This window comes from Triturus cristatus, chromosome 7 (genome assembly GCF_964204655.1).
Source record: "Triturus cristatus chromosome 7, aTriCri1.1, whole genome shotgun sequence".
Taxonomy (NCBI): Eukaryota; Metazoa; Chordata; class Amphibia; order Caudata; family Salamandridae; genus Triturus; species Triturus cristatus.
In genome coordinates, this window is record NC_140590.1 from 1,866,141,040 (window position 1) to 1,866,168,662 (window position 27,623).

At 47.3% G+C, this 27,623-nt stretch overlaps 1 protein-coding gene across 1 annotated transcript in view; it reads right to left on the reverse strand.

Moving 5' to 3' along the window:
- Window positions 1-25,170, reverse strand: part of LOC146813535 (uncharacterized) — a 72,119-nt gene extending 46,949 nt beyond the window's left edge. Inside the window, exons 1-4 of the mRNA XM_085620306.1 lie at window positions 24,987-25,170; window positions 17,612-17,738; window positions 16,890-17,000; window positions 11,554-11,646 (exon numbers count right to left, since the gene is read on the reverse strand). Of these exons, the coding sequence (XP_085476432.1) occupies window positions 11,554-11,646; window positions 16,890-17,000; window positions 17,612-17,738; window positions 24,987-25,028 (373 nt within the window). The 5' untranslated portion in view covers window positions 25,029-25,170. The remainder of the gene's footprint in view (window positions 1-11,553; window positions 11,647-16,889; window positions 17,001-17,611; window positions 17,739-24,986) is intronic.
- Window positions 25,171-27,623: the final 2,453 nt, after the last annotated feature.

A 27,623-nucleotide genomic window follows, 5' to 3' on the forward strand; every position in this document is an offset into this window, starting at 1 on the left:
GTTCCTCGGAGGCATGAATCCTGATTGATCAGGATGCACTAGGTCTCCTATGACTTTAACTAATCTGTTGGCGAGTACTTTAGCTATGATTTTAGGCTTGGCGTTCAGCAATGAAATGGGCCGATAAGAGGCACAGTCAGTTTTGGGTTTCCCGTCTTTGTATATCGTGACAATGGTCGCCATTCTTTGGTCTAGGGGCAGTATTCCCTTTTCCAGACTGTTGGTATACATGGATTTCAAATAGTGGCCTAGTTTGTCAGGGCGAAGCTTGTACAGCTCAATTGGAATACCGTTTGGGCCGAGGGCTTTACCCGGGCGTAGCGCACGTATCGCTAATGCAATTTCTTCAGTGGAGAGGGCACTATCAAGAAATAGGCGGTCAGTATCTGGGAGAGTAGGGAGAGAGATGTCTTTTAGAAGTTCTAAGGAATCTGCGTTTGTGTATGAGGCCACCGAGCTGTATACTGTGTGAAAATGGGCTGCAAATCGGTTAGCTATCTCTTGGGGATCTATTATGGGGTTGCCGTCAGTTCCTCTGAGCTCTGGGACAAGCCGACTAGCATGCTCCTTTTTATCAAGCCAAGCAATCAGTTTCCCTGCTTTGTCTCCCCAGTCGTAGATCCGGCCCAGTCTTTCTTGCCCCATTAATTTGGCCCTGTCAGTGACCAGAGTCCTATATTCGTCTTGGCGCAGCCGGAGTGCATGAAGCGTTTCAGGCGCGGCACCAGCGTTAGCGTCTTGTTCTAGTCGATAGATCTCCTGCTCAGCGTCCGAGATGTCCTTTAACCGTTCTTTCTTGGCTCCTGCTATGAGGGATAAGGCCTGGCCCCGGACTACAGTTTTAAAGGATTCCCAAAGCGTTTGTGGGGATTCAACAGTATGTTCATTCTCCACAAAGTAGTCAATGGACTTGGTCAATCTTTTACGTATTTTTGGGTTTTCAAGGTGCCAGGGGTTTATAGGGGCAATGCGTCCTATGCGTGTGTGGTCTAATACTATGTGAACCCATAGGGGAGAGTGATCGGATATGCCTCTGGCAAGGTGCCGGATCTCGTGGATGTTAGCGACCTGGGAAGCGGGGACAATTATGTAATCCAGACGGGAGAGACTGTTATGCGCACCAGTGTGAAATGGGTGTTGAATTTTGTCCGGGTTATAAGTTCTCCATACGTCTACAAAGCCCATTGCCTCCAGAAAGCTAGAAAAAGAGTGTGCAGTGGGGGGTAGTGCACGAGGCGGGTGTCTATCTATCTCCCCGATACGACAGAGTTGAAGTCGCCGCCGAGGACGAGGTGCCCATCAGGCAGCGTTAGCAGCAGAGCACTGAGGTCAGTGAATGTGGCCGGCTGTAGTCCAGGGGGCGCATAAACAGACCGGAAAGTGATGCATTGGCCCTCCCACATGCCCGTGACCCCAACATATCTCCCACGGTCATCCATATGTGTGGATGTAACAGATAATGGAAATGATTTTTTTTGCATAATGCCCACCCCTCTTGAGTTAGATGTAAAGCCCGCGTGTGCCACCATGGAGTATCCCCACCTGTACATCGCTTTACACGTATTGCCGATTAGATGCGTTTCCTGAAGCAGGCTCCTGCCTAAAGTACCGACCTACAAGAAATGTAGAGAGAAAGCAGCCCCTTGGTATACCCCTAATTTAAGGAAAATTAAACAATCCTGTAGACAACTAGAAAGAAGATGGAGACAGAACTACGAGGAATGTAGGAAATCTGAATACAAAGAAGCTTTAAGGTCCTACAAAGCTGAGATTAAATCAGCGCAAATACACTTCTGAGGATAAGATCATTGCCGCCGCTTCTACCCCTAAAGAAATATTCCGAATAGCTAAATCCCTGTCCTCCCTCCCCCAGGAACCACCCAGGACGGAGGATACCTCTCAGCACTGCAACAAATTAGCTGAATACTTCCACCAAAAAATTCATCTAATATGTCAGTCCTTTTCTCCTCACACACCTGATCCCTCCAACTCCAATTCCAGAATCATTACGACAAACTCTCTAGAAGAATTCCCCTTGCTAGACGGAAAAGTCCTGGGTAATCTCCTCTCCAGGGTAACGTCTGGTTCTCCTACAGATCCGGCCCCTCCTCATCATCTTTCCCTGGTCTTTCATATCTTAGGCCCAGTCATCATAGACATACTCAACTACTCCATCACCTCTGGCAGTGTACCCCAGGCATGGAAGTGTGCCCAGGTCAGAGCCCTTTTAAAAAAAAACAACCTGGACCGCTCCAACTTGGCAAATTATCGCCCCATCTCTCTCCTCCCTTGGCTAAGTAAACTGATTGAACGTCATATTAACTCTATTTTAATCAATTACTTTGAATCCAATAATTTACTCCACGTCTCTCAAACAGGCTTCCGCCCACAGTTAGGCACTGAGACGGCCCTGCTCGCCGTTACGGAAGAAGCCAGAAGACTTCTAGACCAGGGCGGCTCGGCAGCCATCATCCTACTTGACCTCAGTGCCGCCTTCGACACGGTAAACCACAACATTCTACTTGAACGGCTGACTAACATGGGGTTAGGAAAGATGGCACTCACTTGGTTTCAGTCCTTCCTGAAGGACCGTTTCTACCAAGTTTTTCAGGGAACATCTAGGTCCAATCAGTGGCCTCTTAACTGCGGGGTCCCGCAGGGATCCTCGTTGAGCCCCACCCTTTTTAATGCCTACATGGCCCCTCTAGCCGAGATAGTGCTTCCTTTCGGCATTAAAATTATCACTTACGCAGACGACACCCAATTGGTGGTGGCACTTAACAACCCTGAAGGCTCATCTGGGGTCCTAGGCTTATGTCTCGAGGCAGTTGCCCAATGGATGAGCCATTCTCACCTCAAATTAAATGGGGAGAAGACAGAGCTTATGTTCCAAGGGAAGACCCCTTCGCCCTCCTCCTCTTTTGTCTGGCCACCATGTCTTGGTCCTATGCCCATTCCCAAGCAACAGATCAAAAGTCTAGGCGTGTGGCTTGATAGCTCCCTCTGTTTTAATCATCAAACCACTAAGCTCTTGGCCACATGTTTTGGTCTGTTGCGAATGCTCAGGAAAATCCTACCCCTACTCCCTTTTCAAGCCAGGAGAATCATGGTACAAGCCATGATTCTATCCCGCCTGGATTACGGGAACGCACTATACCTGGGCGCCCCTCAGTCCACCCTAAATAGACTTCAGGTGATTCAAAACTGCACAGCGCGCCACCTGTTACAGATCCCCCGTAGACAGTCAGCTAAGCCTGCCTTAATAAATCTACACTGGTTGCCCATCCGAGCCAGGGTCCAGTTCAAAGCCATGTGCCTCACTCATAAGGCCATTTGGAAGTACGGCTCCCATATTATTCAATCTTTAGTCATGCCCTATCAACCCACCAGGATTCTTCGGTCCAGTGCCGCTTTCCTTGCTATGCCTTTGAAAGTCCGGAGGGCTAGGTGGGGCGGACGCTCCTTCACTCTAAATGCCTCCGACCTATGGAATACCCTCCTGCACACGCTCCGTAGTGAACCCAACATTTCGATCTTCCGTAAACACCTCAAGACTCATCTGTTCCTCTCAGCATTTCAGTGATACCCTTCCTCTTTTGTGCTCTCCGTGTCCGCAAGCGCTAGGAGGCCTCCGGGTAGCTACGCGCTATACAAATATAACTTCATTCATTCATTCAGGACGATGTCAGGTGACAGTCTTTTAATGTGTTGCAACACCACGCTTCTCTTAATTTTGTCCCCTAAACCGTTAACATTCCAACTTAAGATTTTGACTTCTTTGTTCCGTTGCGTACCCATTTGCGTGTAAAGGAAGTGTGACACTGTGTTTCACAGAGGAGGACTATGCCGTCGAGTAAATGCAAACAACAAATAACAAGAAAAAACAATCACACCCAACAACCCCCCGCCCTGCTTCCCTGCGCTCTGGGCTCGAAACTACCCATCTTAAAAAATGCAGAGTGCCTGTCGCCCCAAAAAAAGAAAAAAGCTAACAAGAATAATGTAGAGGGGGGCTGTGGTGCCCCGCCAACCCTCCCCCCTATCATAGCAAGGTATTGGTGCATTGCATAAGGAAAGTCAAAATAAGGAACAGAGTTTTATGCCAGAACAGAGTGTATAGTTCAGCACCTGCGAGTATCACGAAGTCATGGTCAGGTTCCAGCCCATGACAGGAGACGGTGACTTCGAAGTCATTCAAGGATCTCCGACGCAGGCACCCCGTCCAGTTCAGCTTTCGTTGGGGCCGCTTTCCGTCGGGTCTCTCCGGCTATCCAACCAGTCAGAGGCGGCCTCTGGAAGATCGAAAAAGTAGGTTTGCCCATCTGCCTCGACACGCAGACGCGCGGGGAAGAGCATGGCGTATTTCAGATCTCTGGCCCGCAGTCTTCGCTTAACATCCAGGAATGAGCGCCAACGCATCCGCACTGTGCGAGTAAAATCGGGAAAGAAAGTAACAACCGCATTATCCAGGCGAAGTGGGGGGCGACTCTGGCGGCTTGGAGAATTGTATCTCTGTCTCGAAAGTTCAATAATCGGGCCAGTATCGGGCGGGGTGGAGCTCCCGACCGCGGGCGACCCCAGGCACTCTGTGTGCCCTTTCGACCACAAACAGCTTGAAGAGACCCTTTGGTTGTAGTTTCGTTACGATAAGGTCCTCGAACAGGTCTACAGCAGGGCCCTCCAATTTCTCTGGCACCCCCAGCACTCGTATGTTGTTACGCCTTAATCTCCCCTCATAGTCATCGAGTTTATCGTCCGTGAATTTGCGGAACGCTTAGAGTTCGTTAACATCGGTTTGTACTTGCGAGGTGTCCGCTACTAGACCTGCAGTGGTGGTCTCGAGTTGCTTTACCTTTTCCCTATATTTGGCGAGGTCCGCCCTGATTAACGACACTTCAGAGGACAGGGCATCAATGGACGTTCAAACCCAGTAATTGCCGCCAGTTGGTCCTTCATGGTGGGTTCAGAAGGGTCCTGTTCCGCACCACTTTGTTGTTTGTCGCCTACTCCCTTCCGCTCAGGTAGGTCCACCCTCGGGCAGGTGTAACGGTCCAGTCTGCTCCGTTGGGACGTTTTTGCGGCCTTCGAATTGGGCATGGTGGGGCCCCTGGCCCGGCCAACGAAGACACAGAGCTAGCCCCTCCAAAGCAAGGCACCAGAGCGGGGTGGTTGTGGAAAGAGTCCCTCAAGGCAGGTCACCCAGTACAGAGCGCGCGACTGGATCGCCACGCAGCGGGGTCCCGCAACTGTCTGCCCACTCAGCAGGTCAAGCGGATCCCCCCGTCTCTCTTCCGCCGTCCCACCGCAGAGAGGCCCAGCACACTAGCACCCAGGGCCCAGCAGTCGATCTCAAGTCTCCTGGTGCGTGTCCACTGCGTGGCAGTCTACTTCCTATTGTGTGCTAATATGGACCCATGGGGGAGTCACAAAGGGAAGCAGTAGTGGCCCCCTCGAGGCGGAGCGCTGCCGCAAACACAGAGGCCAGGGTCGGTTCGAGCGCACAGAGCCGAGCTTCGCTGGTGTTGCTCCGACCCACCACACAAGGGCACACTCCCACGGCATTCAGCACGGCCCAGCCGCGTGTTCCTGTCCCGCCGCGGCGCGTCTCACTCTCCTACCATAGGCAACAGGGCTCCACGTGCGCCCCGTCGCAGGGCCACTCCGCAGCGGCTGGAGTCACCTGACTCTCAGATGGAAATAAATGGGTGCTCTTCCCCTCGCAACCCCAGCACGGCGGACACGCACCAACGCCCGCTGCAGAGGGGGGTCCGTTGTGGATGTGGGCCGCCGATGGAGCCCCGCCGTCCACTTGCCAAGCGAAGCCGAGGGTCCCAGAAGGGCACATCAACACCCAGGAAGCAGTGCAGCTCTTGAGGCGTCCCAGTTGAGTCCGCGCCCGATCCTCCGTTGTCGAAGCCTCCTGGCGGGGGGTCAAGGATATGTGCGGTGTGTCCCGTCCCGCGATCGGCAGCCGCAACACCAGACGCCGCAATGCTGCTCGTTGCCACAGGGCGCTCCGCCGACCGGCGACTTCCGGTACGAGGCCGCCGCCGTCGCTGTTGCGCTGCGCCGGCTCACAGGATCACTTTAGCCCCAGGCGTAAGGAGTGTCTCTAGGCCCCAGACGACGGGACCTGTTTGGAACGTTTGGAGGCAGCGCCGGGGCTCAGAAAGACACACACATGCACCGCTCACTCCAGGTATTCCGATTCCGTTGCCAGAAGTCAGGATAGATGACAGGATTTATACCGGGGAGGAGGTTTTCGGCAGAGCTGAAGAGTTACGCAGCCATCTTGCTTCGAAGCTAGGCCACGCCCCCCTTCTCTATCAATCTTGAACCTGTAGGCAGAGGTCTAGAAGTAAGAAGCCGGGTCTGCAGATTCGCTCTGAGGTTCTCTATCCATCTTGAACGTGTAGGCAGAGGTCTAGAAGTAAGAAGGCTGGTCTGCAGCTTCGCTCTCAGCTCTGAGGTTCTTTATCAATCTTGAACATGTAGGCAGAGGTCTAGAAGTAAGAAGCCGGGTCTGCAGCTTCTCTCTCAGCTCTGAGGTTCTCTATCAATCTTGAACCTGTAGGCAGAGGTCTAGAAGTAAGAAGCCGGGTCTAAAGCTTCCCTCTCAGCTCTGAGGTTCTCTATCAATCTTGAACGTGTAGGCAGAGGTCTAGAAGTAAGAAGCCGGGTCTGCAGCTTCCCTCTCAGCTCTAAGGTTCTCGATCAATCTTGAACCTGTAGGCAGAGGTATCGAAGTAAGAAGCCGGGTCTGCAGCTTCGCTCTCAGCTCTGTGAGGTTCTCTATCAATCTTAAACGTGTAGGCAGAGGTATCCAAGTAAGAAGCCGGGTCTGCAGCTTCGCTCTCAGCTCCGAGGTTCTCTATCAATCTTGAATCTGTAGGCAGAGGTCTAGAAGTAGAAGCCGGGTCTGCAGCTTCGCACTCAGCTCTGAGGTTCTCAATCAATCTTGAACGTGTAGGCAGAAGTCTAGAAGTAAGAAGCCAGGTCTGCAGCTTCGCTCGCGGCTCGTTGAAAATTCTCTATCATTCTTGAACGTGTAGGCAGAGGTCTAGAAGTAAGAAGGCTGGTCTGCAGCTTCGCTCTCAGCTCTGAGGTTCTTTATCAATCTTGAACATGTAGGCAGAGGTCTAGAAGTAAGAAGCCGGGTCTGCAGCTTCTCTCTCAGCTCTGAGGTTCTCTATCAATCTTGAACCTGTAGGCAGAGGTCTAGAAGTAAGAAGCCGGGTCTAAAGCTTCCCTCTCAGCTCTGAGGTTCTCTATCAATCTTGAACGTGTAGGCAGAGGTCTAGAAGTAAGAAGCCGGGTCTGCAGCTTCCCTCTCAGCTCTAAGGTTCTCTATCAATCTTGAACCTGTAGGCAGAGGTATCGAAGTAAGAAGCCGGGTCTGCAGCTTCGCTCTCAGCTCTGAGGTTCTCTATCAATCTGAAACGTGTAGGCAGAGGTCTAGAATTAAGAAGCCAGGTCTGCAGCTTCCCTCTCAGCACTGTGAAGTTCTCTATCAATCTTTAACGAGTAGGCAGAGGTCTAGAAGTAAGAAGCCGGGTCTGCAGCTTCCCTCTCAGCTCCGAGGTTCTCTATCAATCTTGAGCGTGTAGGCAGAGGTCTAGAAGTAAGAAGCCGGGTCTCCAGCTTCGCTCTCAGCTCCGAGGTTCTCTATCAATCTTGAACGTGTAGGCAGAGGTCTAGAAGTAAGAAGTCGGGTCTTTAGCTTTGCTCTCAGCTCTGAGGTTCTCTATCAATCTTAAACCTGTAGGCAGAGGTCTAGAAGTAAGAAGCCGGGTGTGCAGCTTCCTTCTCAGCTCTACGGTTCTCTATCAATCGTGAACGTGTAGGCAGAGGTCTAGAAGTAAGAAGCCGGGTCTGCAGCTTCGCTCTCAGCTCTGTGAGGTTCTCTATCAATCTTGAACGTGTAGGCAGAGGTCTCGAAGTAAGAAGCCGGGTCTGCAGCTTCGCTCTCAGCTCCGAGGTTCTCTATCAATCTTGAATGTGTAAGCAGAGGTCTCGAAGTAAGAAGCCGGGTCTGCAGTTTCCCTCTCAGCTGCGAGGTTCTCTATCAATCTTGAATCTGTAGGCAGAGGTCTAGAAGTAGAAGCCGGGTCTGCAGCTTCGCTCTCAGCTCTGAGGTTCTCTATCAATCTTGAACGTGTAGGCAGAGGTCTAGAAGTAGAAGCCGGGTCTGCAGCTTCGCTCTCAGCTCTGAGGTTCTCTTATCAATCTTGAACGTGTAGGCAGAAGTCTAGAAGTAAGAAGCCGGGTCTGCAGCTTCGCTCTCAGCTCTGTGAAGTTCTCTATCAATCTTGAACGTGTAGGCAGAGGTCTAGAAGTAAGAAGCCGGGTCTGCAGCTTCGCTCTCAGCTCTGAGGTTCTCTATCAATCTTGAACGTGTAGGCAGAGGTCTAGAAGTAAGAAGCCGGGTCTGCAGCTTCTCTCTCAGCTCTGAGGTTCTCGATCAATCTTGAACGTGTAGGCAGAGGTCTAGAAGTAAGAAGCCGGGTCTGCAGCTTCGATCTCAGCTCTGAGGTTCTCGATCAATCTTAAACGTGTAGGCAGAGGTCTAGAAGTAAGAAACAGGGACTTCAACTTCGCTCTCAGCTCTGAGGTTCTCTATCAATCTTAAACCTGTATGCAGAGGTCTAGAAGTAAGAAGCCGGGTCTGCAGCTTCCCTCTCAGCTCTGAGGTTCTCTATCAATCTTAAACCTGTAGGCAGAGGTCTAGAAGTAAGAAGCCGGGTCTGCAGCTTCCCTCTCAGCTCTGAGGTTCTCTATCAATCTTGAACGTGTTGGCAGAGGTCTAGAAGTAAGAAGCCGGGTCTGCAGCTTCCCTCTCAGCTCTGAGGTTCTCTATCAATCTTAAACGTGTAGGCAGAGGTCTAGAAGTAAGAAACAGGGACTTCAACTTCGCTCTCAGCTCTGAGGTTCTCTATCAATCTTAAACCTGTAGGCAGAGGTCTAGAAGTAAGAAGCCGGGTCTGCAGCTTCCCTCTCAGCTCTGAGGTTCTCTATCAATCTTAAACGTGTAGGCAGAGGTCTAGAAGTAAGAAACAGGGACTTCAACTTCGCTCTCAGCTCTGAGGTTCTCTATCAATCGTGAACGTGTAGGCAGAGGTCTAGAAGTAAGAAGCCGGGTCTGCAGCTTCCCTCTCAGCTCTGAGGTTCTCTATCAATCTTGAACGTGTTGGCAGAGGTCTAGAAGTAAGAAGCCGGGTCTGCAGCTGCGCTCTCAGCTCCGAGGTTCTCTATCAATCTTGAACGTGTAGGCAGAGGTCTAGAAGTAAGAAGCCGGGTCTGCAGCTTCCCTCTCAGCTCTGAGGTTCTCTATCAATCTTGAACCTGTAGGCAGAGGTCTAGAAGTAAGAAGCCGGGTCTGCAGCTTCGCTCTTAGCTCTGTGAAGTTCTCTATCAATCTTGAACCTGTAGGCAGAGGTCTAGAAGTAAGAAGCCGGGTCTTCAGCTTCGCTCTCAGCTCTGTGAGGTTCTCTATCAATCTTGAACGTGTAGGCTGAGGTCTAGAAGTAAGAAGCCGGGTCTGCAGCTTCCCTCTCAGCTCTGAGGTTCTCTATCAATCTTGAACCTGTAGGCAGAGGTCTAGAAGTAAGAAGCCGGGTCTGCAGCTTCGCCCTCAGCTCCGAGGTTCTCTATCAATCTTGAACGTGTAGGCAGAGGTCTAGAAGTAAGAAGCCAGCACCATTAAGGCTCCAGTTTCGGTTTGTACAAGAAATAGATGGGGTGCAAGGAGCAATAGTTCGAAACATAATGGTAACTATTCAGTAATGAAGGACAGCCCTGTGTAATAGAAGTGCTGAAAGCATATTTCACATTCTGTAGACTTCTAACATTATTTATCTCCAGTGATTTCTTAACAATGTCGAACGCTGAGATCACTGCGCGTCCAATTGGAACGGTGAAGAAATGATTGCTGTTAGCAATAAATGGTTCAACGTGTCACCCACAACCTCCTCTTATCCTCGCACACCACAGAACATTGTGCTGTTAACGGTTTGTTGTTTTTCATTCATGCCCCAATGTACGGTGACCATCATGGTCTCCTTGTTCTCACTCTTACCTGTGCTTTCCTGTGTATATAACATTCTTGCAAGATCCGACAATCACGACCAAAGTAGATACTTACCAAGACTACTGAAGACAATTAATGCTTTTTCTAAAAACGTATTTCAGTAAAGACCCCAATTACTCAAAACGTTGTGCATTCTGTTTTCCTCCTCATCCTTTCACAGATCCTAGGAAATCTGGCTAATTATCCAGTTATCATGTCCATGTTTCAGAATTCGCTCTCCACACTTGTTAGAGAGTTTCCGGCTAGGATGCATTATTGGCGTGACTCCATGATGGTTGAGCCGTGATTTCTCACAACTACGAGTGCTTTTACCCAAAGCCACTTATTTGTAAGATAGCTCATCTCAACTGCATGACACACATCTGCTCTCTACCCATTTTGCTTCATACTCAGCAGAAGTCACCAAAAGTGGTGGAAGCTCCCCCTGCATCATTGACAATAGTGTCCTCTGCCTTCTACTCCACTGTGGCCCCTTCACAGCATCGACACTGCAGAGCCAAAACTCAATCGCAATACTCAAATCCAGACGGAGAATGAGTTCAGCTCATTCGTCACAGGTCTTTAACTCATTGTCCAGATGTGTTCCTTAAGGGAGACCCACATCCACCACCTGCAGGGTCCCACAGTGCTTCGTTCTCTCCTTCCGTGGTGGTCACGCATTATATCGGAACACCTGTTGATCCTTCTATCTGACAAAACAATTCACTAGTACACAACTCTACCCTCAAAGTCTGTCATCTGAAGACATCCACTGCTTTAAACTTTGTCTCTCCGTCATTCAGATCTGGATGTCCAGAATGTTTGGATAGAAAAAACTCCAAAACAAAGACTTTTGCCATTTTCATTCTTATTTTGAAATGACATCCAGCTCCTGAAAGTGACTATTCTGTTCAAGAAAAAACTCTTTAAAAACGTACACCCGTTCACCCGGAACCTCCCTGCCTCCATTCCTTATATCTCCTCCTCTCCTTCCCTTTCGTCTACATTGTACATCACTGCCTCTGGTGTTTCGTCTTCTACTCTCTGTGTGTCTGGACCCTGGCTCCCATTCTGCTCCCCTCCCCCTTACACTTTATCAGATCTTCATTCTAACAGTTTCCGCTGTTATCCCTTTAAACACACTGCTAATGTCAGCTTAGACCGTGACATATCTTCTCCTAGAAATCATTATTAGATTGTCAAGGGATCCCAACGATTTCACATTTCTTGAAAATGTCCGGCTGTCCCCGGCTCATATCACCAAAACGTAAAATTTGGTTGTGCAGCTGTTCAGTAAATCGACAACTTTGGACTCAGTTATTATGATCAACTTATTTTTACTATGTGTGGTGCAAAAAAGGGTCACTGTTTCACACTGAAACGTCCATAGTTTATAATTTCTACTGTATGTTTTGTTATTGCATACACACACAGACGCAAACACACACACACACAAACACACACTTATCCCACCCGTTGTTGCTGACCTCTGCTGGGATCATCCCTGCTCTCCTCTTCAGCCATATCCGGAGACTGCTTCAGGTATTGCCTCGCTCTGAAGAAGGCTCCAGTCCCACATCCTATCAAACAAAGCGAGAAACCATGATTTACACTCATGTAAGTATTTTGGCACAGCTAGGATAGTCGGTGCCTACGCACAGAACCCATAATAAATAAGCAGATGGGCAGGATGGGAGGGAAGGGGAGAACAACATATGCTGAAATAAAAGACTGCCTTAAAGAGACTCGTATATGTTGATAATTTCATGACATGAAAGGGCAACAGGCACCTGGAGGAGCGTGTACTGCACGGTCTTCATTTACCAATAAAAGACAGAACATACATTTCAAGGGAACATTCTATAAAAGTTCTCCTTTACTACGGACCTCAATAACACATCAAGTCAACGTGAAGGGCATCTGCAAGCGTATGATCCAGTATCAATTATGTCTAGTTATTGCATGTGTGTGCTGCATGTAATCTCAACGCAATGCTGGGGGTGCAAGAGCCCTTTGTAAATTTGTAAAGCGCTCTGATTCCCACATGGGTCATGTGGGAGCTATAAAAAAACGATCAAAAAGAAAAAAATTAAACATAAGGGATACTTTTTAACCACTGTGAGAAGTTGGCCTGATATATGCTGTCCACTAGTTATAGTGGGTACCTTGTATCAGTCCAAACAACCCCATATTGGTTATAGGTTAAAGACAACCTTTATTGAAAGCTATCCTAGTTGTAGCTATGGAGAGCAGCCTTCAGGCTAAGTCTTGAAGGAATGTAAAGCAGTTTGTTATACCAGTCTATAATCTCTTGAGTCACTAAATGAAAGATATCCACACCAGATATATATATATATATATATATATCACACCCGCCTAGTCTCTTTATGAGGCTACAGGTCAAAACACATAAATTACACTTCAATAATCACTGTAAAATAGCACAAATACACGTCAGGCCCTAGGGGCGAGCCAAATCATATACTAAAAAAGTGGTATAAGAACCACAACTTAACTAGACACAAGGCCTAGAGCCTGTAGAATCGCTGGGGCCCCAAGGAACCACCCAAGGTGGTGACACAGGTGACCCACGGGGGCTGTGTGCAGTGTGTGAACACAGCCGCGAGCTCCCGTTAGCTTCTATGGGGAAAGTCGCAGTTAGATTTTTAACGATTAGGGACACTTAGAAATGAGTCAGGACCAAACCCTTTTGGACTTAGGAAGTTCTAGGGCTAGCACCCACGGGAGCACCGGAGTACTCGTGTTACCTCACCCAGGGAAGCCGGGTGCATAGGTGTCGGGTCGCGTCGTCAATTTCAATGGGAGCTGGCGAAGAAGCGCTGCTGCCGTGAAGATGCTAAGTGTCCGAAGAGATCCAAGCCTGGATCGAAGATGAGAAGAACCTGAAAGCAGAGGGGACAGAGTCTGGGTCACTAGCCAGTGACCAGGAAGGCGATGAGCAGATGCCCACCGATTTCGGGTGATTTCAGGTGAAAGAGGTGAAGCTTGACTCTTCAGCCACGAGGACCAGGAGGCGTCGAGGATGACCAGGAGCTGGATTCGAGCTGTCCCACGAAAGATGAAGAGTGCGGCAGCGTTGATGCCCGGATTGGACACAACAAGCCTTGGCAACAGCAACCCACGCAGAAACGAGAAAGATGCTTTGGTGCAGACCAGCAAGGTCTGTGGGACTCACCACTTGGTAGGGAGTCGGGGCACGTCTGGAGCAACCAGGAAAGCCCAAGGAAATACAAAGTTACCCCCTCAGGGACCCACCAGTCAACGGACCAGGGATCGCGAAGGGACCTCGAGACGAAACACAAAATGGCGGCCCACTCGGAATGACCAGGCCGACAATCTTCGGTGGATTCAGTGCTCGAGGTGGGGGCTACAAGTCAGCCCAAGCACGACTTCAGGAGACGTCGAGAAGTCAATGCACTTGCAAAAGTGCACGGTTGCCAGGAGTTCCGGTTCCACGGTACTCACGAGGGCTGCGGGTCTCAGCTTTGCTGGGGACTCGGGTCGGCCTCTGAGATGTCTGGAAATCCTCTTCCTGGGCTGCAAATACTTCGGAGTCCGGCGGGAGCTTCGATAATGCAGACCGGCAAATTGCTTCGTTGGTGCCTGCCAAGCAGGGGAGTCACTCCTTGACCCCAAGGGAGATTTCTTCAGTCCTCTGGTCTTGAGCAGAGCGTCGAAGGTCCAGTATTCGTCTTCAGAGTTTCGTCCACGGTAATCTAAAGTCCTAAGGACTGGGGTCCCATACTTATACTAAGGTAGGGGGTTGGACATACTCTGGGGACCCACCTATGGGAGGGTTTGGAAAGAGGGGTGGCTACACCCATTTCCTTTGTCCAGTTTCGCGCCGGAGCAGGGGCTGGAAGCCCCTGAACCAGTTTGCGCTGGACTATGCACAGGGACACCAAATTTGCCCCAGTGCAGGACTTCGAAGCACTCAGAGAGTGCTCCCACCCAGCCCCAATACACATAAGCCTGTCTGGGAGGTGGTTACACCTCCCTGTGACAGGAAACCTTTTGTCCAGGCCTCCCCTGCCTGAGTTTCGGTCAGCAGCAGGAGGCCAGACCCCTGTCTGTGGCTGCAGCATCCATTTTGTGATGCCAAGGCTCTATTAAGTTTCTACTGGGTATACCAGTGCTGTCATGTCTCTCCCTCTAGAAGGGGGGGATCATACTCCCACACCAGTTACTGGTGTGGGGGTATGATTCCAAGGTGTTTGACACCAAACACAACATGTTTCCGTGCAGCCAGTCCAAAGTTAGAATTTACCGTTGGGTTATAATGCACTTAAGAGTATACGGTCAGGCTGCACTACGGACAACACCGGAGAAGAGATTCCGAAGGCTGCAGAGGGGCGCAGCTCATGCCTGGGCACCCTCTCACATATAACCAAGCACCCAGCCTTCAGGATTGATAAGGCCTGCCATAGGGGTGACTGATAGGTTTGGATGTGCAGTGAACCTATATCTCAGTAAGGGGTGCATGCTCCACCTTACTCAGGCTGCAGTAGCAGACCTGTGGTGTCATTTTGGGTGGCTTTCCAGGGGTGGCATAATACATGCTTCAGCCCCTGGTAGGCCTCTGGGGTACCTATGCCCTGGGTACATAGTATACCATATACTAGGGACATAAAAGGCACCTCAGATTCAATCTGTAATGTACCTAAAGTACATGGAATCATTTTAGAGAGGAAGCAGCTAGGCTGGTGCCCTGAATAGCAGGGTCCCAGCCAGACTAAAGTCGAAAAACAGTGAAACACCAGCTAAAAGTGGGGGTAAACATGTGAAGCAGATCCTACTCTCCTACAACCACCAAATATCTTGTTTTTAATTAGGAAGTGAGAAACTTGCAACCACATAGACAATTCCAGTTAATTTTCCCATTGCTACCTTCTGCATTTACCTTTTCGTCACACCCTTGCGGTGTTTGTGGGGAATAACTTATGAGCAAACTGATGCCTGACTATGTGTACGAAAAGCCCAAGATCTGACACAGGCAATGGTGGCTCACCGAGGGAGTACTGCGGGACGGAGAGGCAGGGTGGGGGGTAGTAAACTACGGCATACGGCGGAACAGAGGTGAGTAAATAAATCAATAGAACAATTTACATTGCGCGTGCTGCAACGCCAACTCGGCGATGCAGAGTGCGCAATGTAAGTTGTTTTATTTATTTATTTACTTACCTCTGTTCCGCCGTATGCCGGAGTTTACTAGACACCACCCTGCCCCTCCCCACCTCCCCGCAGTACTACCTCGGCGAGCTGCCACTGGACACAGGGAACAAGAAGTGTTACTTAGATGGTCGATTTGTTGGGGCAACATGAGGCTCTGCAGGGGAAGGACAGAGAAGAACACATAGGGCTGTACCAAGTTAAAATTACATTTATTCAGAGCTGCATGCTCCAGACGCGGCACTGAAGTGCATTTTCAGGAAAGTGGTATGCTATTCCACAAGAGTTCTTGGGTGGTAGATAGTCTGAGGGCTACATCGCAAACTTTTTGATGTGTTTGAGAATCAAAGTTGCGACTGTATATTGTTTTTGGGCATGATTTAGAGTCTAGCAGGTACTCTGCCAAACATTCGGTCTGCCCACTTAATTCAAAGGCGCGTGAACCTTCAGTATCTCGATAACGTAGCCTGTCGCAGAGATAGTGATCCGAAGTCCAGATGAAGTACAGGCCATCTGACTTTTGGTGATTTGACAGCCTGCCTTATTTAGGTTGGGAGATTGAGTGGCCAGTTTTCACTCTCCCTCATCGCCAGGTAAAACAGGCAGTAAGGGACAGTGAAAATGTTCAAATGAATCCCCACACTATGAGAGAAAATTCCCATGGCTAGGGCATTATTAGTTTTTGACTTTTCAAAACTAAACTCTCAATCTGAAAGTTTGTTTTTGAAAAAATAAAAACATGTTAAAAGTTTAAGAAACATTTGTCAATTTGACGGTACCAGCTGTCCAAACTTTTCACACATTGACCGGAAATGCCATGACGGTGGTTCTTGCCAATGACTAGAAATGTCCATGGGCCGTTGGGACATCTCTGAAATGCAAAGGAGGCACTCTGTCATGGTGATGGAGTATTTTACTCCACTATCCTGATGCAGTACAAACCGCATTCTAAATCAGGCCATTTATTGCCAGGCCTTGCATACAGTGAAGTGAACGGCATGAGAGACGGCAAATCAGCAGGTTAAATTAAGAAAAAGGTGTATTATTTCCATGAGTAAAGCCTTCCACTCCAAAGATGGAGGAGAGATGAAAGAGAAACTCTGGATTTAAAAAATGTTACTAGCTTTGCTAGAGAATTTGTTCTATTAAACAAGAAAATGTAGCACAGTGGGGGAATGTTCTGGAATTGTACCCTGGTATCTAAGGTATAACGAAGGCTGTTATATCTCCATGAACCAATCTGCATGAACCATAGACCGAGAGTGGGGATTTTCCTAATCCACCCTACCACCATTTAATGATTGATATTACAGCAGTTAACTTCAGTTGATAGATCCTGCAATAGCTACTAGATCATTCATTTGATTTCATATAACTCTTTCTTAAATGTCAATAAAAACTGTTTAAAACAACACAAAAGGCTGCCTTTGTAGGAACGGAAAAGAAAAAACCAATTTTGCATTCACATTTATACTAAAATGTTGAATTCAATATCTTCCACTGGGACAGTTCTTTTATGATACAACAGTATAAGCAATTAAAAATACAAAATACAGTTTGAAACAAAGCAAACCATGAAAAATGAACAACTAGTCTTAGATCTTAACACACTCTTTGTGCGGTTCCTACTCACTTAAGGAAGAGGTCATACTGCCCCTTATCTCTAGGTCTTGAAAGTCCACAGAGTGTTCCTCGTCCCTTTCTTTGGGTCTCAGTGAAAAGACCGAGGTGGCAATCAGGGGACCTATTGCAAAAAATAATTAATGCAATGTATTTAAGAGAAAATAAATCAATCAAATGACAAAAAGCGTGAAATAGTCAACTGATCTCTGTAATCACTGGTTTTTAACAGGAATACCAAGAGAAAAATGTAAGAAGGTGGAAGCAAGAACAGGATAAACATTAAAACTGCTGGCTGTGAAACCTGCACTATGGCACTTCTAACCTCCTGAAGGTGTTCTTTTAATTAAAATGCTTGAAATGTTCTTTCCTAATAGTGGGAGAACTGACCACCTGATCTCAAAGCACCACCCAACTCTTAAAGGGACAGTTGAGATGATCAAAATAACCAAGCAAGCAGTTCTAGGCTTTGTTTAGCTCATTCCTTAGAGCCTCTTACTAGCCACGTTATAAACAGCAGCTCAAATGTCTGAAATAGTTCCACAACAATGAATTTTTAATCAAAGATTTCCATAAACATGAACATGCAAGTTAGCAAATGCGTAATATAGTTGTAGTGGATCAGAAAACTAAAGTGCACTGCAACAATACCCCAGTTTAACACAGCCTTCAAGAAATATAATGTTGGCAATTCATACACTTCACATCCCAAAAAAAGAAATGGTATAACATCACCCAAAGAAGCCAAAACTTGGTGGATTTCCTTCATCACATTCTTGTACAGTTCCTGCTGCCACTCATGTAAAAGGTTCCACTCCTCTTCAGAGAAACAAGCAGCAACGTCACAAAACGTCTGTGGGACCTAAAACGGCAAATTGTGCATTACAAATCTACCACCTGCTTACATTTTGTGAGAAACAGAGAGGAGATTTATCATCAGTGCTTACTTACATCGGCCGCCAGACACCACAGCCCAGCAAGTGACAAAAGATAGCCTGTGTGGAATGATGCTTCAAAATTTGGCGAAGAGATAAGCCAGTGGGTTGCTTTGTCGATGTCTTGATAAATGAAAGGTATGTGGGTCTGTGTGTGTTAAGAACGACCATGTATAAAGTTAACAATACAAACAATTGTTTAATAAATGTTTAGCACATCGACCTAACTAAAAAAAAAAAATATTGTTCTACCCTAGGAAAAAACTTAAAACTGAGAAAGATTAAAATGTATGTTATGCATGTTATACCTAGCAGTGTGCAGCGAGGGCATAACCCACTGAGATGCTATTTTACCAGGAGTAAACCTTCTGCCTTTCATATTACACGTCTCTGCACAAAATACATTGACCCGCTGAACCTTCTTATGAATACTAGCCTGAACACTCTAGTTGCACGCACAGCTATGCACCTGGTATGTTAGTCCTCTACGGTATTTTAGGGCAAATCAAACCTGTAACTAGAGACTGAACACGGATGTGTGTGATGAACCTGAACCACCTGAAGCATCTAGCCAGTATTGTACCGCTAGACTTTCTGGATATCATTTGACTTGTATCTGCATCCGTCCCGGACCATTAAAGTAGGCAGAACAGTTTCAAAATCAATTTTCCGTGTTACGTCGGACAAGCTGATCTACAGTTAAAAGAACATAAAAGACTTTGTAGAAATTTAGCTCTGGGTACTGAAAAAAGACTACAGGGAAACATGAAATGAATTGTGGAGTGTTTACTAACATTATCATAACAACAAGGAGGTAAAAACGAAAACCAGCTACCTTCAAGGGCAAAGCGGCCAGGAAACAGACAGAGCGCAGCCTGAAATGTGTAAGGTGAAACCTGTGTTCTTGGGACAGAATCCAGACTAAGTAAGGCTCAACCTGGGCTGATGGTAAGATATCCATATGATAGCGGACAGTGTCCAGAACGTGGCCTTTTGTGTTATTTCCGGTGATCATATTGGGGGAATGGAACAGGTGTAGAGCTCCAAATTCCGTAAAGGTTTTTCAGGCACATGACAACCAGGAAATATGGTTACTGTTATCCAATTTCATACAATCAGCTAATACACTACGTGAAAATGTTGTGAAGATGGGACTCCAAATTTTAACCCATAGAAGAAGTGGAGCCAGTCAACTGTTTCTTTGATATAAGTGAGATCATCCTCCGAGTGAGTAATAAAAGACACAGCAGTGCTGTTTGGAACAGCCAGCAATCTTGCAAAAAATTTGTTCTCACCTACTTACAGAGGGTCACACCCAGCATAGCCCAAAAACCCCGCCCACAGGTGCCTACTGAAATGCATTGTGCTTTGTAAAAGGGACAGCAGATCCTTCAATGGCGTCTGCTTGATTTTCCTGGAGAAACCAAATAAACGCCTCAGCCACACAGTTCATTTTGGTCCCTCTCTGTTCCACAAGTTTTGCCCAATTAAAATTAACATTCAGTAAAATACCCAAGTACTTAACGTAGGACAATTTTTTGATGACCACACCATCAATGCTAAATCTGTGAATGTGCATATTTCTACCGGCTAATTACATTATAAAAGATTTTTATGCCCGATTATTAGTTTTAGATCTAGTATGAGGTCATTAAAAGTATCCAGCAAGTGTTGGAGTCCATTGGCTGTGAGCAACAGCAGCACAGCATCATCGGCATACATGGGCCCCACTGCTCCCCTATCCTTGGGGTAAATCCCTTCCCATACTCTGTGAAACAGATTCCAGTGAATTAATGTAGAAAAGGAAAAGGAAAGGGGCTGGGTGGGAGCCGCGAGGCTCCCGCCCTGTCATTGCAAACAGCAGTGTCCCGGGGGTGGGCACCCCAGGACACTGCAGGAGCTGGCCCTGGGGGGTGGTGGTCCCCAGGGCCTGTACAAGGCTCCAGGAAGGGGGCCGCGAAGCCCCCATCCCACATGTTAAAGTTGCCTCGGGGGGGGTGGCGGTCCCCAGGGCTGGGGGGACCTGAGACCCCCCCACCTATTTTAAAGCTGTCCCGGGGGGGTGGCGGTCCCCGGGGCTGGGGGGGCCCTGAGAGCCCCCCCAACCATTTTAAAGCTGCCCTGGGGGGGTGGCGGTCCCTGGGGCTGGGGGGGCCTGAGAGCCCCCCCACCCATTGTTAAGAAGCTCCTGGGGGTGGCGGTCCGTGGGGCTGCAGGGGGGGTCATGTGCCCCCCCGCCTATTTTATGTGCGTGCCCCGGGGGTGGTGGTACCCGGGGCAGTGTGGGGGGATTGGGACCCCCCCACACTTCATTTTTCAAATATGCCCCCGGGATTTGGCCCCCCCGGGGGCATATTACCATATGTAGCACGGGAGCCCGCGTTGATTTTTTTTTTGTATCGGCAGGATGCGCAGATCCAGCACGCATCCTCCCGTTTAAAAAAAAATAAATTACAATTGTTTTGGCCTTGGAGGTCCATGTGGGACCCCCCTTGAGCAGGCCTAGGGGGTCAGGGTGTTTCTACCCTGCCCCCTTTTCACGTTTTGCGCCTTTTTTGGGGAGGTTTTCTTGTGCTTCGGTTTTTCTGTTGCTTTCCCAGAATTAAAAGTAACGTTGTGTGCAGCAAGCTCACATCCATGCAGTCTTCCATACCTTGCTAAAAACATGTATACACCATGTCTTTATGAAATAAAAATGGTCTCAATTTGTTGACATGGGCCACGTCTTTAGTTTTCTAATTTACCAAAGGGGACACTTTTATTTTGGTACTGGGCTCTATTTTGTGTCCCAGTTTGACCCCGTCCCTAATGCTCCTATGTCACTGCACGTCTCTTTTTAAAGGATGAAATCATCCTCCCTCCCATATCCAGTTAATGTTTTAAAAAGATGGTGATTTTTTTTTTTAACTCTAGTAGCCCCGCCCCCACCCGCAGGCCCATTGGTGCCACCCTTGGCCACAAACCACACTGTACATTTATCCCACGAGAAAAAATTTGCGAGGACCCATGCTCTGGGGAGAACTCGAAATGTTGCAGATAGAGAGAGGCACATCAGTCCACTGATGTTCAATTCAAGGTACCAATCAATAGGCAATTGAAACTTGTATCCAGATGTATAGACTGGGCTGTCTTTGAATTAAAGTAACACGTTATTTATGGCATTGATTGTTATCTCTCCTTCCCCAATCAAGGGAATCTGTACACATTTCTTACATAGTTCGGTATAAAATATTCGCAAACCGCTTACTCTTCGTTCACTGCAAGGGACTTTAGAGCAAAGTAGCCTCCTTTAAAAAACAATCCAGTCTGTAGGCCATGTTCTTATAAGAAAGAATTATTACTGCATCTTTTAAGTTCTTGCCTGAAGTTAGCTACTGAAAGCATGTTTTAGTTGCATCCTTTACATTTCCAATCTGGAACTAGAAGGTGCAATGATGCAGTCTGTGATTGTTCATCTGTGAAGGTCAACAAAACGTTACGCAAAATGGCTCAACTCATAGATGTCTGTAAGAGACGGGAAACGGCCACTACAACGCAGCCGTTTCCACGAATAACCATAACCACGCATGCATTACAACGCATGCGTGGTTACCACGAAAAGCCTTTACCATGCATACCTTTACTACGAGATATATAGTAAAGGCATGTGTGCTAAAGGTAATATTAAAAAGGGGGGCTTGGGGGGGGTCACCCCCCCAAAAAAGCATGCAAAACAAAAAGGGGGGTTGAGGGGGTCTCCCCCCCCCCCCCAAAAAAAACACACCTGATTCTGTTGCGATGTGGAGGCAATCGGCGTCGTTAGAGGAAATGGAAAGACACTTCTGCTTCCTCTTTACGACGTGGGAGGCAGATCGGAAGAGCTAACAGAGAAGAGAGGACGTAGAGAGGTAAGGGGGAATTTAGTTTAAGAAAATAATGAGGGGGATGTGTAGCGAAGGGATACATTTAACGGTTTGTGGGTGGGGGAATCGCACAGGGAAACATTTTTCCTTTTAAGGGCAGGGGAAATAATTAGAAGGAATGGGGGCGGGGGGTCGCACAGGGAAGGGGTATTATAAAAAAAAAAAAAAAAAAAAAAAAAAAGAACATTTATCACGAAAATGCCTTTACAGATATGCGTGGTAAAGGCATTTTCGTGGTAAATGTTATTCGTGGTAATGACATTCGCGTTGTAACACATGCGTGGTAAAGGCATGCGTTGCAACGGAATGCGTTGTAACGACATACAATCGTAAGAGACTATCTGATCTACTAGGTGGTTGATGTCATCATGCATATTTATTGTTGTTTTAGGCCAGAATTACTGCCTACGATTAGCATATGTAGATGTTGTATTTAAAACCATGAATACTGTTGTATGCATTATATTTGATAATGATTTCAATTAATCGATCAATAATAATGTTAGGATATTTTTGTCATGTTGGCTACGGGACTGGGATTGTGAGATATCATCAAAGAGTGCTGGGGAGGGGACTGTTGAACGTTATCTCAGCAGCTGCTGTTTCCTGCCATCATGATGGGCCCTGTCTGAGGATATACTCTGTGATTGTATCTCTATTAAACCACTGAAGAGGAAGCTGTGCAGTAGCACACTCTTGTTCATCGACTCTCAGGGCCCTGCCGTTTCTGGCTGCTCCCTTTATCTTACACCAATACTAGAATAGCGTGTGGCCTCCTGGGGTCCACCTATTCGATTTCTGACACTAATTACATACAACATGTGGATATTCCCTCAGAGACGTGTTAGGGCATCGGGCAAAGGAGGCAACAGACCCCCTGGACAGTAAACTGTAGTAAACTACTTCTCTGCTATTCCCACTGTATTGCTCTGTTGGAATGTATCATGACATCATAGAATGCCAGAGTGTCTATCTGTGTTTAGAGTGTCAGTTGATCATCTCAGGCTGAGCTGCTAGGAGCCTGCTCCTGGTGGGGCTGCATCTGTACCTTCTATCCTCTCCTACTCACCTATCTTAGAACCAAGCTACAATAAAGGATTATTCAATTATACAGATGGCCTCTGTATCTTCCTTTACTACAATTTGGCGACGATTTTGAACCTACGCATGGTGTATGGAGTATTGAGTAAGGACAACTGTGGAACTGAAGGACAAGTAGCCAAGGACATCAAAGACTTTCAACACGTCAATTGAAACTTGAGAATTCATCTGTGTCAACCTGTAAAACGCCCTGAACAGCCCCACCAGTGTCCTGTACCATCCGGACAGCCTGTAGCCTGGGCGTTTGTCTACTGTGGTGTAACTAAGAAACTAAAGAAAGAAACTAAGAAAAGAAATGAAGGAGCAAGTACTCTACAAGTAACTCGCCACAACTGTGAGTCAACTGCTGGTCTGTCTGTGTTCCTCACTGCATGCGTCATATGAAATGTTGCCCACAAGATGGTGTACCTACACTGTGTAAGTATCGAGCGAGAGCAAAGTCTACCCCGACGCTAAATAATCGTGGTTGCAGTGACATTGACATTATTAAAGGAGTAAATTTGGAGCTAAGTTCGGGCCCCAGTGTGAAGGTCAAACTTCGTGAAAACTTGCTCCTGAAATTTATGGATCGCGGGCAAAATTCGAGCCCTGGTGGTGTTTGAGACGGTTTGGCAATTTTGGCGTATGTCGAGAGAAGAGCGGAAATCCTCAAGAGGCACTCCTGACCTCACCACCAAAATCGTGAGTCGGTTGCCGGGTGCGCGTGCTTTCTCTTGCATGCGCGATCTCGGCATGTTTGAAACGTTGCCAGACAGTGGTGTCACACGCTCCCTTGCGTCACTCCTGCACGCTCTGGTGTTGTCAAAAGCGGCGTTGCCATGGAGCGACGTTGATGCAGCGTGGGCCCGTCAACGTAAGTGTCAACTTTCACTGCACTGATATCATTCGTTGCAGCTGAATTTTAGTGAGTGATCACGCTGAATGAAGCTGAGGTGCAATCGGGACAGATGCGCGACTGTTCAGGAAGGTAAGAACATGCATCCAGTGCTAGTCTCGTGCCAACCATTAAAACTAGCCTCGTTGGTTTTTTTTGTGTTTTTTTTTCTTCTTTCAAGAGTTGTTTGCTTACCTATCCAAAGGGGACTTGAGCGGGCGGCTTACTCATAAGCCGAAGAGACAATAAGTGCACTTTAAAAGGGTAGCGATTAACGCCAAGGACAGAGCAATCACAACAGACGAGTAAAATCGAGACAAGACAAGAGACAAGTATGTCCTCAATGTACCCACTGGTGATCTAAGTTTGGAGAAATTTAAAGCAGAACATGGAAAACTCTGCCAAAGTGCATTAAAGTTGTTTCTTGAAGATCAAACAGCAATCTCTTATTGTAAAGAGAGCTTGAAAAAACACGGAAGATAGTGGATTGAGTGCACCAGAACGAACAGAAAGCAAAGGTAGCAGTCCAATAAGTAATAAATAATCTGGTGCACCAGGGATCCAGGTGCGCAATATAATACTCTTTCCAACAAAATACATGTCAATATGCATGAATCTATCAGATCTAGTTCTGACCACAGTGACAGGAATCAAGACAGACAAGCGTCATTCTTATCAATCTGCAGAGTCCGTTAGATGTTGCTGGTCGAATTTCATTTATTCCCACACCCGCTACTGTAAATCACGTCACTCACAACAACATCTGAGAACGACTCGCAGAACTGGGTCAACGAGTCCAAAGGAGCCCAATACCAGGAACAGATAGTTCTGAACCCGGTCAATGAGCCCAGTACTGTAAAGGATTATTCAATTATACAGATGGACTCTGTATCTTCCTTTACTACATAAACGTTGCCCCTTTTTCCCCTTTCCCTTAGCTCACCAGCTCCCCCTCTTCCCTGCTTCCCGTTACCTCTGACCCGGCCTTTCTCCGCCCCGTCTGACATTAAGGATCTGTGCCCCCCCCCCCCCCCCCCGCCGCAGGCGCGGGGCCCTTGCACTGAGCGCTCAGTGAATGAGCGCGCGTTGATGGGATTCAGCAGGAGACATGGTGATACAATCCTAAATTGTGCTCGACGGGGCCCGAAGATGCCCCTGTATCATCTCTGCCCAGCTCAGGAGCGGCCGGTGCACACAGCAGGAACGCGAGGCAGCGGCCCCGTCACAGCCCGACCCCCGCCGCCCCAGGCCGCCCTGCACACCCGCCGCACCAGGCCCGCCCTGCACCCCCGCCTCACCTGGCCCGCTGCCCTCCGCGGCGCCGCTCCGCTGGGCTTCATGGCGTCTCCTCCCTGCGGACGCGGCGCTCGGGTGACAACGGTCCTCTCGTGAGGGCCCCGGGGTGGAAGCTACAGGAGCAGCCGAGGAAGTGCACTGTGTTGTGGCCTGCCTGGGGACAGGGACGCCCGGCCGCGCTCCCGACAGAGCGTGCGCAGAGTAAAGACACTACTGCTACGCGCCTGCGCAGAGAAATGCTCTGCACTGAGGCCTGCCTGGGGACAGGGACGCCCGGCCACGCTCCCGACAGAGCGTGCGCAGAGTAAAGACACTACTGCTACGCGCCTGCGCAGAGAAATGCTCTGCACTGAGGCCTGCCTGGGGACAGGGACGCCCGGCCACGCTCAAGGCATTAAAGTATTTAAATAAATCCAATGGAGATCGAAGAAAGAAGATCTTGAAGCTTTATTCAAGTTAACACCAACACATCACTGGAGTGCGTCCTCCCCATCTGAAGTACGAACGGCAACTGTCCACTGACACCGTTCATACTTCAGAAAGGAGGTTGGACGCACGGGGATGCATCTTCGAGAGATGCCTATTTAAATAACATCAAATAGCATGCGTGCGCGTGTAAACTCATCACGCGCATTCGAGTATAAACCACGAGCTCTACAGGTAACACGAGCTCGTTACACATGTAAACACCCATTAAGTACATTACATCACCCTTCTCCTTTCACAAATAAAACAAAATTGAATTTAATGAAAATAAAAATCTTTGTATCTTGAAGAAAACGTACAATTGCGAACAGGTCTTGATGAACCAATTACAGGAGAATTATTATTACCAACAACTTGAGCTACAGCAGACAATGATGATCTCGGAGAGTAATCTCCTGCATCACCATTGTTAATTGACCTTGAAGAGTCTGGTGAAGTAGAGCCAAAGTATGAAAAATGTAAATCATCATTAAAAACATTTTTTTTTTTTACAATTTCATTTGCTTGATGTGAGGTCAATTTAATTAACATTCTCTTACTCCACCAACCTTTCTGGCCAAGAAAAACAGAACCTTTAGATACTTTTAACACTTGTACAGGAAGAGACAGTTTCGAAAGACCCTTCTTAACTTTCTTGGGAGACTTGATCATCACCCAGTCTCCAATTGTAAACTCATTTGCATAATTGCAACTCCTACTATCAAAGTTTTTCTTTTGTATAGCTTGTTGAACTGCAACTTTCTTAATCATGTCCTTCTTGTCTTTGCAAGCCAAGCATGAATCCTCATTCTTCAACAATGTTCTAATCCATGATGGACAAAGGGTACCATTAGGATCTCTTTTCTTGAGTAATCTAAATGGTGAGACCCCAGTTGACGAATGAGGAGTTGTAAGATATGACCAAATCTTTTTTTTTAAGAACATATTCACAGGTACACTAGTGGATAAAGCTGACTGTATTCCCTCCTTTATAAATCTATTCATTCTTTCAACTAAACCATTAGCTGACGGGGAATACAATGCCACCTTTAAATGTTTAATAGCATGAGATTTCAAATAATTTTCCATCACATTTGAGGTAAAGTGAGAACCATTGTCTGTAACTAACTCTCTCGGATATCCTTCAGAAAGAAAAATTCTAGAAAGGAAGTTAATCACAGACAATGTGGAAGGTACAGAACAAAATTCAAACTCCACCCATTTTGAATAGTAATCTATTAATACTAAGATGTATCTTTTTTCATGAGAAAGCAAATCAAATGGGCCTGCAAAATCCAATGCTAATTTGGACCATGCTTCTTCCGGAACTGGAACATTATGCAAAGGTGTCTTTACCGTTTTCCAATGCTTGTCAGATACTAGACAAGTTGCACATGAATTTACCCACTTGGCAACATCTGCATCTAAACCAGGCCACCAAAAATTTTCTTTCAACCTCCTTGAGGTTGCACCTATGCCCAGATGCCCTTCATGCGCTATATCAAAAATTTTCTTACGCAGTGAAGTTGGGGGAACTGCAAGATCACCGCGCAAGATCAAACCTTCAACTAGGGTAAGTTCCTGATTGATTTGTGCAAATGATTTTAAGGGAGAGGGAAGTGAGCGTTCTTTGGGCCATCCCGAAACAATCATGTTTTTTACTGCAACAAGAGTGGAATCTTCTTCAGACGCTCTCACCCAATCATCCTGTGTGACATGAGGCAAGTCATTGACAAGATCATCAATAGACGCCACCACACATTCCACGTCATCAAATCTTGAACATGAGGAGTTATCTTTTAATGATAACCTAGAGAGGCAATCTGCTCTTGAATTTCGGCCCCCAGGTACGTGTTTTATAACAAAATTGTATTCATGTAATCGTGACAATAAACGAACCAGCCTGGAGGAAGCTTTTCCTGTACCATTCCCATTTAACAAATGTATTAATGGCTTATGATCAGAAAAGATTTCAAATTGAGTACCCCAAATGAAAGTCTTAAATTTTTCCACAGCCCATGTACAAGCAAGAGCTTCCCTCTCAATGGTACTGTAATTTGACTCTGCATTAGAGAGAGATCTTGAGGAAAAAGCTATTGTATTTTCCTTTCCATTGACCCATTGGCAGAGGACGGCCCCTAATCCATTTTGACTTGCATCAACCGACAAAATGC